General features: G+C 36.0%; 1 protein-coding gene across 1 annotated transcript in view; it reads right to left on the reverse strand.

Annotated features, from left to right (window-relative positions):
- The window catches only part of LOC134423025 (uncharacterized oxidoreductase YtbE-like), a 32,107-nt gene that overhangs the window by 15,733 nt on the left and 3,744 nt on the right, over positions 1-12,630 (reverse strand). Inside the window, exon 2 of the mRNA XM_063165598.1 lies at positions 9,661-9,762. Within this exon, the coding sequence (XP_063021668.1) occupies positions 9,661-9,682 (22 nt within the window). The 5' untranslated portion in view covers positions 9,683-9,762. The remainder of the gene's footprint in view (positions 1-9,660; positions 9,763-12,630) is intronic.

Consider the following 12,630-nt stretch of genomic DNA (forward strand, 5'->3'; position numbering starts at 1 on the left):
CAAAACACTGGGAAATAGAGCTTAAATTTGAACAATCAGTCAATGGATTCTACTCTAGAGAATTGCTTCCATTTGCCTGATGAAAAATTAACACAGTTAATTTTGCTCTGCATTGTCCAAATCTCAGAAAGACTGCCTGTAAGGAGAGGATTATACAGAATTATTTCCATATTTACATCTTCTGGATTAATTCAGAAGAATGAAGATGTAAGAAAAGATGGATAAGGAACAGAAGGTCTGGTTAGCTCCCGGGCCTTATCTGACAGATGGACACTTGTGACTATGTCTATCAAACAAGATCCATGGAATTATATCAACAGCAGAAATTAAAAATATGCATATTGAGAAACTTGTGAAAAATGGTCCTGACTCATTGCCTTGAAACAACCTGGGAGATGCAGGGGACACATTTCCTTATATTTCCTCTCTCCTGGGGCACCAACAGAGGTAAGCTCCCCAGAGCTCCTGCCATGGATCTCAAAAACACCAGAATGCTCTTGAAAATGGGGCAGGCTTTTTCTTTTTCCCCCGCAATTAACTGCCTGTTTAGAATGCTTTAAAACTTTTTTTCAGACAATTCAGGCAAAATACATGTTGTCATAGCTGTTGTGATTGCAGGTGGTTTTGAAGTCCATACTTCTTTTTAGCTTAACTGTTTTAACTAGTCCTGAAGTTGAGGTTTCCTGAGATAAAAGTTTGCAATATATTAATTATAATCCCTCTAGAAAGTACTCTTAAAATATGCATTTTAACTATCTTATTTACAAACTTACAGAGCTTTGTCTCAGGGAGAGAAAGCATCCTCCATATCTGCTTGAGGAAATGATTGGTCTGGCCCCTACAAGGCAGGTTTTGAGAAAGTGCCAGGTGCAATAAACAAAGAGTTTGCAATTCCCCATTAGCTCCCAAAAGCTCCTGTTATATCTTCTGAGGCTTTGTTCTATTCCTTGCGACTCTGACTTCACAGGCTCAAAGAAAAACGTAGGAACACTGGTTCCTTTATGCATGCTAAAAACTGACTGACCACAATGCTGGAACAGAAAATTTCATCCAGCTTTGAAAGCCTATCATAAAACTCTGCAAGACACATAAGAAAACATATGGGCAAAATAACAGTTGATTATAATGGGGAAAAAAGTGAGGATTTTTTTTATTCTCCACAAAAAATCCTGGCCCCTATCACATGGGTAATTTAACCAAACTGTATTTCTCCCAGCTACTGTGAAGCACTATATCATGGTAATGGACTGGTTTGCAATATAGTTGAGTATTAAGCCTAAAGTATTTTGTATTGCAACTCAGAGAATGACTGGGTATTTTTATCTTTACTCTGCATAATACCAAATTATACAAAGTTTGATGGGCACTGTTAGTCTTGCAACAGAAAAACATAAATATACTGTCTTGGCACCACAACCCTGTTTTAGTACAATAGTGAGCCTTATCTTTCTCCAGCACTACTACAGACTTTTATCAAACTTCTAAATACCCTCCGGAATATTAAATGTACAAAGTTCAGATCAAAAAGATTTTGTAAATTACAAAACTGGATACCAGGTTTGTGGAGCCCATTTTCCTCCCCCTCCCTGCTGCTCTACATGAGTCAGAGCAAGGGAGAATTCCCACGTCGAGTGAACAGTGCCCATTCTGTTATATCTTCTATTCAGGCCACAGAATAAAAACACAAATGGATCTACTTTTCACAAGAGGTCAACTGCAGTCACTGTATCTTTATTAAGGAAGGTTGCACAGGTTGGAAAGGTCCACATTCTCTCTGATATCCATGCTGGGTGTAAATTGCACTACTCATAGAAACCCTACAAGATTTCATTTCAGCATAACTTGCTAAATCAAAGCTGTAGGCTTAGAGTGGCCCACATGCAGACTGAAAGCCAAAGCCTTGATAAATAAAGCAGACTACTCTTAGAATCAACGAGGAATTAACTTCTAAATCTGTGAAAGAACACGTGTTTCCACAGCACAAGCTAAAGCACACAGACACCAGAAGGCTATGTGCCCCTCTCTGAGACACACAGGAAGACTGTGGCAAACTACAAATACAGAAATTGTACTTCCTCCTCCAAAGGATTTCTTTTTAGCCTATTCACAGCCACAATACAGGTGCTTGTCTGCAGTTCTGTGATCATCACTCCTGCTACACATCCCCTCTGAACCATGATAAACCATGAGGACAACAGGAGGGTGGGCATGAATACAAGTCCAATTGTTAACTTTGTGACTGAAAACTCATTACAAGCAGGCAGTTTCCACAACTGTTAAATGACTAACTAAACAGCAAAATACAGCATAGTACTGGCTTAATGCACATTGTCTCTGACCATGACTGCTCATTCTAACTACTTCAATGCAATGTTATTTTAGTTATGTTGACATATTTTTATCCTTATAGTTGACATTACAAACCAGACCAGATGAAAAAAACTCAATCCACTACATGGGACAAAATCAATCCCACCATACTTTATTCAATAATGCTACCACACACTGTGACTTGAAAATGTGATCAAAATTATCAGCAACTCAGCTATGTAATAGAATAGAATATGTACCCCTAAAAGTAGCTTTTTGGAGGTATTACAGACAAACAGAGGCAAGATATATTAGAATGTATATATATATTCTACATAGTTTGTTGCCCCTATAAATATGATGGCATGGTTTCTTGAACTGGAATACTTTTTGGACTTCTGTATCTGAGAGGATAATGATTCCCAAGTGCTATGAATAGCAGCAACCTAACTGATGTTAATAAATCAACACTGATTTAAAATAGTTAAAAATCTAAGGTTTTTCTTCAACATATGCAAAACAGATAAATTATGCCTTTTCCACAATGTACATTATTTATTGAGAAAAAAATAATGTATATTGTGGAAAAGGCATAATTTATCTGACAAGGACTTTCCTTTGAAAGATATTTCAACATTGCCTTCCTCACAAGAGTTCTTGTATTCACACTGGGACCTCTTGGCACATCTGTATGGGAACACAACTTTTGCTTTAAATCTTTTTGCTGAGCTTGCTTATTTACAGCTTTGACAAAAAGGATGTTAATGCAAGTTTAGATTCATTCTCACTTTCCCATCTGCACCAAAAGAACTTTTTCTATGGTAATTTCTTATTTTTAAATGAGATACTAAAATGAAGGTTTCTTTATGATGTTTAACATAAATATGTGTAACATTTTTTTTCCGTGTCTTTATTGCTGTCTTATCTGATGAAAAGGGTGTGGTGCAAAACCCAAATCCTCACCATCTCCCCATGAAAACACACTTCTGAACTATGCTTCTCACAAAAACAACTCACAAGAGATTCTTGCAGACAGAATATTATCAACATGAAAAAGAACCGTTTCTAGGCAAGTCAGTTGCTTTTGCTTATTAAAGCTTCAGTGCAACTTCTGAACACACATTCACATATGACTTCTACCATAAACACACTTGGGGCAAATGTTTTGTGGAGCTGTAACACAACAGTTTGAATTGTCAGGTGATCGTCACACAATTTATATCAGAGTATGTCACCTAGCAAAGGATGTGCTAGAAATTTGTGCCATTCACTGAACCTTTTTCCCTCCTACTTTTATGAACAGATACAAAATGGAGGAAGAAAATATGATGACTGAACTGGTCTACACCCAGCAATGAAGATGGTAAGAATATTAGGGTTGACTAGATATCTTCTCACTTGGAATTAAAAAAAAAAAAACAACTTTTTTCCAAGAATGAAGTTACATGGCTTTAATTACTGGGCCAAACAATTTCTTTTACTTTATAAGACTCTCTTCAAATCACACACATAATCATAACAAAAAATATGGTAAGACAAATCAAGGAATTTCTGATGCAAGTAAGAATATTTCATGTCAGCAGAAGCTGCACTGCTAAACATTACAAAGATAAGCAAACCATTTTAGTAAAATGGCAGTGAGTTCTAGCAGGATCTGAACCCACAACAACCACCCCAGTACTACTCTTGCCAAGTTCAGGCAAAAGCCCTGGCTGGGAGCCCTCATTCTTCCCAGCATTTTTAGACAGAGGGACGAGTAATGATTGCATGTGCATAGGAAAAGCTTGCTGGGATGATGGGCTGGCCACAAAAAATCAAGGTCATCAGAGACACTGCTTATGGAAAGGGTCACTTTGCCAGGAACAGCCCAATTACCAGTGAGCACATGCAGTGACTATTCCCCATGTCAGAGCAGTTTGCCATCCTGCTTTCATCAGCCAGCCAACAAATGCCTACACGGGAATGTTGCAGTTGTCAAGGGAATATATGACTCAATGTATGTATCTTGGAATGGATTCTGCAGGCAGCTTGGCTTCTGTTCTGAACTACTGGAGAAGATAATTCCACAAAAGGACAATTTTGAGACCACAAAAATTTAAACCATAGCCTTGATATTACAAGTACTCTAGTTGATTTCAGCTGTTACAACAGAAATAACCAGTTATTATGCACAAATGTCTCACTGACCAAGTTTTAGAATTTTTTTCCTCCCTTTTCCCTCAGTAGTGTTTATCCCATAACTATTTAAAGGAAAACACAAATGCAGGCTATTGAACAAAGACACAGGTCTAGAATTCTCTGTCTCTCAGCACTGCAGCACAGACAGAGTCTTCATCAATCTGACTGCAACCTGAGTCATCTGGCTCCTGTGAAACAGCTCCAATCAAACTGCAGCAGATTAACAAGTCAAAGAAGACAACAATAACAAAAAAAAAAAATTTAACAGCATTTAAATAAATTAATTATTACAACTGTGTTTTCCTGAGCTAGTAGAAATCAGTTTAGCAACAAGATCTTTTCTGCCATGAATAGAGAGCTATCAGTTTGGTCTACCAGAAGTCACACAGAAATTTTTAATGGCAGTTTTTAGTGTAAGTAAACACTATCCTAAATTCCATTCCAAATCCTTTATTTTATACTTTCAGGTATCTACTAAAATTCTAAAACCAGTAAAGAAAATAATTTTCCTTTGCCATTCATTTGTTCTTAACATCAGGAAGTTGCAATGGCTTATCAGTAGAAGCTCCTCAGAAGGCTGTTCATTACAAAAATCTTCTGATCACTGGCGCTGAATACCAAGACCAGGTGCAGAATTCTGATCCCCAAGCTACAGAACTACTGTAAGAGTTGGCACAATTCCCTCTGGAAGCAAGGTCAGGCCTAAGCGCATGCAAATCCCAGGTCTGAAGACATGGAAGATACAGACTGTAAGACAAAACACAAATCTTTGAACTGAATTCTTTCTTCATCAGCACATGAAAGTCTCATGAATAAAGCAATGTTTTAATTCATCACTATTAGAAGGAAGCATTCTAATACTTTCTGTATGATTTGGGGAAATATACATAAAATTTGTCTGCTTGATTCATGGTATGGAATGATACAACTGCCATAGGTTTGGATACCACCATAAATATCTATCTGCCTTTGCTGACCAGAACTCTACCACATTTTTTCCCTGGAAAGATATTAATGAAAACCAGCAACTTTAATGACTTGGCTCTGTCTATACAATAGGAATAATACAAAACAAACTAAAAGTATAATCTTGCCTTTGTAGCAAAGAGAAGACAAAGGGTATAAACATACAAATTTCAAGTTAAAGAGGGAAAGATACTAGTAGAACATTTAATGGACTCTAAGAAACTACTGAAGGATTTAGCCAGGAGAAAAGATGAACATATTTAGCCAAAGACTCTCTAGCTCAAGGACAAACAAGAAAGACACAGGACCATGGTCCTGATGCAATTCAGAGGGATTAAAACAACTGAAGAAGGTATAACTTCCAGGGTGTGTTATTTTAACACAGATAATTAATGTAGTATGTCATACTGTTACAGTAAAAGACAACAATGGCTTTAGAATTCCTAGCAGTATTTTTGGGCATGCTCTCATATCTGTCATGGTATCCCTCAGGATTCTGGGAAATTGTTTTTAACCTGAAGTGTGATCTTGAGATAGCTGCTCAGTCGCCTGAGGCAGCTGAACAGGGGATTCAAGCACAGGGAACAGTGCTAGAACATGAAACCTTCTTTTAAGTGTTGCTGAGACTCCAGCCTTGGGGCAGTAAGCACATTCCCTTCAGTTTCCAAAGCACGTTGGATCCAAGCACTGCAACCCAAAACTTCAGTATGGTGAGCAATCAACTGGAGAGGGAAACCAGATCCCCAACAAACACTACTCAGATTCTCATTTTAAATTGTTCATAATTCCACTTCACATCATATCAGGACAAAAGAGTCTTTCACAAAATGCAAGCCTCAAATCCCTTTTGATGAAATAGAAAACCAGTGGTAAACCAGAGAGGGGATTATTCAGTGATAGCAGAGGATCTCTCTCATCACTTGAAACTACTACTTTCTGTTTATGATAATATTCTGATGTTACAGCTCAACTCCAAACCTGCATTAGCAGTACATATAAGAAGCATTACTAAGCAGCTATGGATTAGGAAACAGTAAACAAGGATGCTCACACATCTCAATGAAACATATCTACCAATTCCACACCAAGTTCATTGGCACCTGCTGCCTTCAAATAGCAATAAACCTGCAACAATAAATCTTCTACAGCCAAAGTTTATGAAAAACTTGGGAGTTTATGAAAATCAGACTCAATATAGTATGAGTTTTCTTTAATTCTTCATGCAAATTTTCTGCTTCCCAAAATATATATTTTAATAATTCTGAAAAATATTAAGATATTTTTGAAATTTGTTGCACAAAGTTTATATTACTTAGGGACAGGGTCTTTTAAATTAGTGCACACTGACCTAGACTGGGCACAGACCCAGAAGCTCTGTCTCTCCTCAGGGTGGGAAGACACTTGAGGCCAGAGCCCTGTGAGTTGTGTTACAGCAGCCCTGTGTCTGTCCCAGAAGCTCTGTGTGGGCTCTCAGATGAACCTGAATGAATCTTTGTAGACATAACTTTAAAAAAATTCTCTCAGATCTATGAATATAGATGGAGTTGGTATTTTGGTTGTGTCAACTGTTGACCAATGTGACCTATCTAAAAGTTAATATAATATTAAAAAAAAATCTCCATTACAGACTTTTACAGTCTGGAGTACTAACAGTTTATTTACTCTCCTTCTAGTTTAATTGATGATAATAATAATAATAGACAATTAATAATTTACATTACTTTAAAATAATGTTTCCTGTCCCAGGTAGGTGGAATTCTGCAGAATAAATACTAACCTGGATTTAAATTGAAGAATGAGATTTACAAAAACCTGAATTCACACCACCTGTGAATACAGAGAAATGATGAAACAAATTCTTGGTAACTTCAGCCAGATCAAAGACTTAAGTCAATACTGACAACTTTTAACCATCTTGCACGACCCTTGCAGTTCCACAACACCAATTTGTTTTCTACAGAGGACAGGATATTGCCTCTCCACTTTCAGATGCTCTTCATGATGGACACAGCTAGCTACTAAACCCACTTCACAGTTGAATAATTTCAATATTACCTTTGTGAATTGACTGCAGAAGAAAATTATTTGTTTAAAATGTCAGCCTTTGAATGTGAAGCATTTAGTTTATATTTTTTTCCAGAATAAACATTTCAAAATATAAAAAAGTAACAGAATTCCAAACACAAACCAATGACTACCTGAACTAATGTCAAAAAGACAAAGAACTCCCTTGTTCATAGAACTTTCAATTTCTTCCCCTAATCAATGAAGATTTTATTCTTTTCCTCCAGTAAGGATTCTGACCAAATCCTACATTCAATTCAAACCATGTTGCTCACATAACACATAGCAAGTCACAAAGATATGCAGCAAGTTTAATCTTCAGTGGAAAATCTAGTGGTTAACCATGCAAACAAATTATTTAACTTTTTGCTCAGGAATCATTGCATTTCCAACTCCAGAGTGGTTAACATCTGTGTGTCATTTCAGGAACACATAGTTATGGTCAGGACATCCCAAGTCTGTATCCCCTAAAGCAAGTGTGGAAGTTGAGGTTCTAAGGCACTTGACTCAACCAGACCATTACATTTTCCTTCCCCTGTAAATGATCTGAGGTAATTTCAACAACCAGAGCTGGAAAATTTATCCTCAGCTAAATGATTCATGAGTCCACAGAATGCTTAAATTCAGAAAAAGACTGAAAGTAGCAACATGGAAATTGAAAACAACATTGAAGAAATGCAACCACAGGGGGAAACAATCTAACATGAGATACCTTTAAAGAGGTATCATGCATAGAGACAAAGACAAAAAGCAATTTTCCCCTCTGTTTGTGAAAAGAGCAATAGTATTTCCAGTGACTTTAATAAAAGACCACTGAATTGCTCATAGTCTTTTCCATTAGGAAGATACAGACAAAGGAAGATCCTGTAAAACAGAAGAGATCACAAAGATGCATGCAAAAGCAGAATAAATCCCATAGGATAGGAATAATAATAGAATGTGGAAAATACAACCTGTTTGCAGCAAATTAGGATGGCATATCTAGGCACAAATGGCATGCAGTAGCTTAAATACTCATCAGAAAAAACCTTCCCAGTGGAAAAGATGAAATGCATTGTGGAATTATCCATCTTTGGATGTAAGTGCTATTCATGGTTTGAAATACTAGGTCAGAGAAGCACTTTAAAAACTGAATGTTGTAATGTCTTACATGGCAGAAAACACTTTTAGCAACTTCCCTTATGCTCAATATAAAAAGAACAAAAGATATCTCAAAGATCATTTACCTCTGTGTTTGCAGAAGCACAGCAAATTAAAGGAAGGACTGAAGTGTAAGAGGCTCTGGTAAAGCTGGTAGTGGCACACAGCCTGAAATTGCCTTTGTACAACTCCCCTGCTGCAATCACTATTTCAGCAGCTCTGGGTCAGTGGATAGATTACTCCATCCAAAAGTCTTCTCCCCACTTGTGGAACTTCTCTGAAGCTGTAAACAGGGTGCTCCACATGGCCCAAGAATGGCATGACAGGATCTTCTCTCATGTAATTTCTAATGATTCTGCATACTTCAGGAGCAAAATCTTCCTCTTAAATCTACAGTCTACTCTTCCTGTCACTATGATAATAAACTGAAGTTTGCTGTGCACTGAAAATCAAAGTGAATTATCCCAACCTGAGAGAGTAGCTCCATTCTTTGAAAATTTTTCGCAAAAATTTGTACCAAAGAATCTGCAGTTGAGTATTTGTTTCTCACCTAGACATTTTATTTTGTTCACTTTCAAAATGCAGTTAAAAAATACCACAACTGGAAAACGACATCATACAGTCACCAAAAAAAAAACCTAAGGGAGACAAAACTTTGCATGATTTATACTTAAAAAGGAGGTTACTACAAAGACATTCTGTAGTGTTCAATGGTGTTCTGTGGTGGCATAGAGATTTCAATGAATCAGTGTATTTCCTCAAGAAAGCATGCACACCATTATTAATCTCATGGACAGAATCTGACAACATATTATTTACAAGCAGGACCAAACTGCTAATGCTGCAATTTTCAAAGAGATTTTTGAAACTTACACACCCAAATTCCATCGAAATATGAACATCCAGTTCAAATTAAATTTCTGAACATCTCTCACTATGAGTTTCCCAATCCCAAAGCACACTATAATTCCTTTTTCTGAGGTAGCTTTGTAATTAGATCACCTTTCTCATAGAGCTCTTCCATGGCTCTCCAGGTTTCAGCTCGGACCTCTCGATTGCTTTTACCTGGAACCTGTGCATCAGGCCAGTGAATCAAATAAAGATCTAAAAAAGAAACAGAACCAGACTGCTTATTATAGTGTCCAAAAATAAATAATCAAACCACATGAGACAGCATTTTCCCTCCAGTGGCCCCTAACACATTATCATGATAATAGTTTCAATCACTGCTCAGTGATCATTACTGGATGTATCCAGTTAGTTGTAATAAATGAATTCTATAACATCACATTCACAGCTAAGGGTAGCAGAACTTGCACATGTTCCACATGCTTAGGTCACTGTAATCAGAATTTCATGGTCACATATGCACTTAATAAACCTTCCACACATAACAAGCCCTGTTTAAATCAAAAGGATTTTGGTCACTGGAATGATGAGTGGACTACTGCTTATTAAGTGCTGCACGTCTTCCATTTCACGGAAGATAAATATATTTGGCAGTTCTGCAGATATTTCATACAACTTCAGCAGTGGGTCTGCTTTTTTCCTTTCTAAAGAAAACTTCCACTTCTAAATTGGAAAATATAGCACATTCTTTATGCAGACTTTTTGTCTAAATTTCACATCAGCCTTTGTAATTTTTTTAAATTAATAAATTAATTAATATTTTAATAAATAAATTATTTATTATATATTTATATTATATATTTATATATTTATATATTATATATTTATAATATTTATATTATATATTATATATTATATATTATTATATATATTTATAATATTTATAATATTTATATATTATATATATTTATTATATAAATTTAAATAATAAATTAAATTAATATTTTAAGGGAAAAAAATTATGCCTTATTCCATTTTTTGGAATGTTTGCACAATTTCAAACACAATTAAGCTTTACTGCTGATGAAATTATCTTTAAATCATAGAACCCTTTCCTAACCAACGTAAACCTCCCTTGACACTGCTCCATGCCACCCCTTGGGTCACTGGTTACCAGAGAGAAGGGATCAGTGCTGCCCCTCCAGCACTGGTCCTTTCTCTTTGTGCGCTGTCTTCCTGCAAGGGAAGAACATTGAGAAATGTACATCTACTGGACTCAGTTCCAAATCAGACTTAAATTAAAAAAACTACAGATCTATAACTCCTTTACAAGTTTGTAGACACTGCTAGACATTCTGAAGGAGAAATGGAGAGATACTTGGAAAACAATTACATTTCTATTCAAATTCCAACTGCAGATTAAACAGGTAACTGCAGGTATCCCAGTCAAACAGGTTTTGGCCTTTGCTGCATATATTAGTCTGATGAAAAACAGGAAAAGAAAATAAATAGATGGCTGAGATGTGTACCATTTTCTATGTGCTTCAAAATATTCCTTTTCTGGCAGTTCAAATAGAGTTAAGAAATAAAAATACCTGACTTGTTTTCAATAAGAAGAGTATTTTTTTCTTTGGATACACTAATCCATTCATTTATAGTACTTCTTTGTGAAAATACAGATCCTCTGCTTTTGGAATCATGAAAGAAAAGAGGAAAAAACCCTTTTATTCCCAAATTAAGGGCTACACTAACAATTACTGTATCAGTGGGCTGATATATTAGCTTTGCCCCTCTAAAAGTAAAAATTCAACCTTGATTTAAGATGAAAATGTGCCATGAAATTTGTTATAATACACCAGCTCCAATTTTGGCACATCATTGCAACAAGTAAATGCTTTACTTACCTTAAAAATCTAATCAGAACAGTACAGAATTATGTACAGTAAAATATATTACAGATGTAGCAAGGAAAACATCATTTCGGCTGTGTCACAAAATCCACAAGCTACATTTGCGCTTCCTGATATCCATTTAAATACAATTATAAACTCCTAGACTTTTAAAATACAATAGCTTAGACAAGCCAATAATCACTCATATATAATCATCTGTAGTGTCTGGTTTTGTATCCCAAAAAAGGGGAAAGTTGCTTGCTCTTTGCTCTTTTATCCATAAAATCCACTTCCAATTCCACATGCAGTCTTACTGATCACCAATCTATCAATAATTACTTCTTTACTAATTTCTCTGAGAAACAAAGTTGTATTTGTTAAAAGTAAATACCAATACCTGGTATTGGAATAAATATCAATTTTAACTGAAAAGTAGTACTGGGATATTGAATAAAGCATTTGGTGAGGTTACATGCAAAACTCAGCACTACTCACATTCTGTTGCCAATAAAATTTCCACTGATTTATATCAGACATAAACCCAAAGGATTAGCATTAGGAATTGCTAATATCAAGTGTTCATTTTGATCCAAAATTATACATGCTACTGGGGCTACTTACTGCATAGAGACTGACATGTTTGTATTGAAACTTTTTTGCTTATGTAAAGCAAGTCCCATATATAAGTAGGTGTAAGTTACTGAGATGTGATGCCTACCTCCCAGAAAAATGGAAGAATTTTCCCCAGAAAAATGGAAGAATTGTGTATTTTTAATTGCTGCTTGCTATGTTCTCCAAACCAGACTAATAAGAACCGCTTAACTATGCAAAAAAATGTAATTTAGCAAAAATAATCAAACTTCAGCAGAATTTCACCACCAGTTACTTCTCCAAAAGCCTGACTGTTCAGTTAGACACCACAGTGTGGAAATGCTCACAGAAATGTTACATCATGGATTTCCACAGACACAGATGCATTGTACTGTGCTCAGGAAACTGAAACAGTCTCCAAAGAAAGACTTCTAAGAGATTTGATAACTGAAAGATCTCGGGCCTCAGACATCCAAAAAAATATGCAACATATCCCCCATCTCTGTAGCAGTGTCTGAGGCCTCTGATGCAAACAAGATTGCTGTTTGTCCTTTGTTTTAGAAAGGTTTTGTTACCAGGTACACCATGACCACATCTTCCCATAATGTTTCTTTCAATTTAAGCTTTTTCATTGAAATAA

The sequence above is a fragment of the Melospiza melodia genome, chromosome 11 (genome assembly GCF_035770615.1).
Source record: "Melospiza melodia melodia isolate bMelMel2 chromosome 11, bMelMel2.pri, whole genome shotgun sequence".
NCBI classification, from domain to species: Eukaryota; Metazoa; Chordata; class Aves; order Passeriformes; family Passerellidae; genus Melospiza; species Melospiza melodia.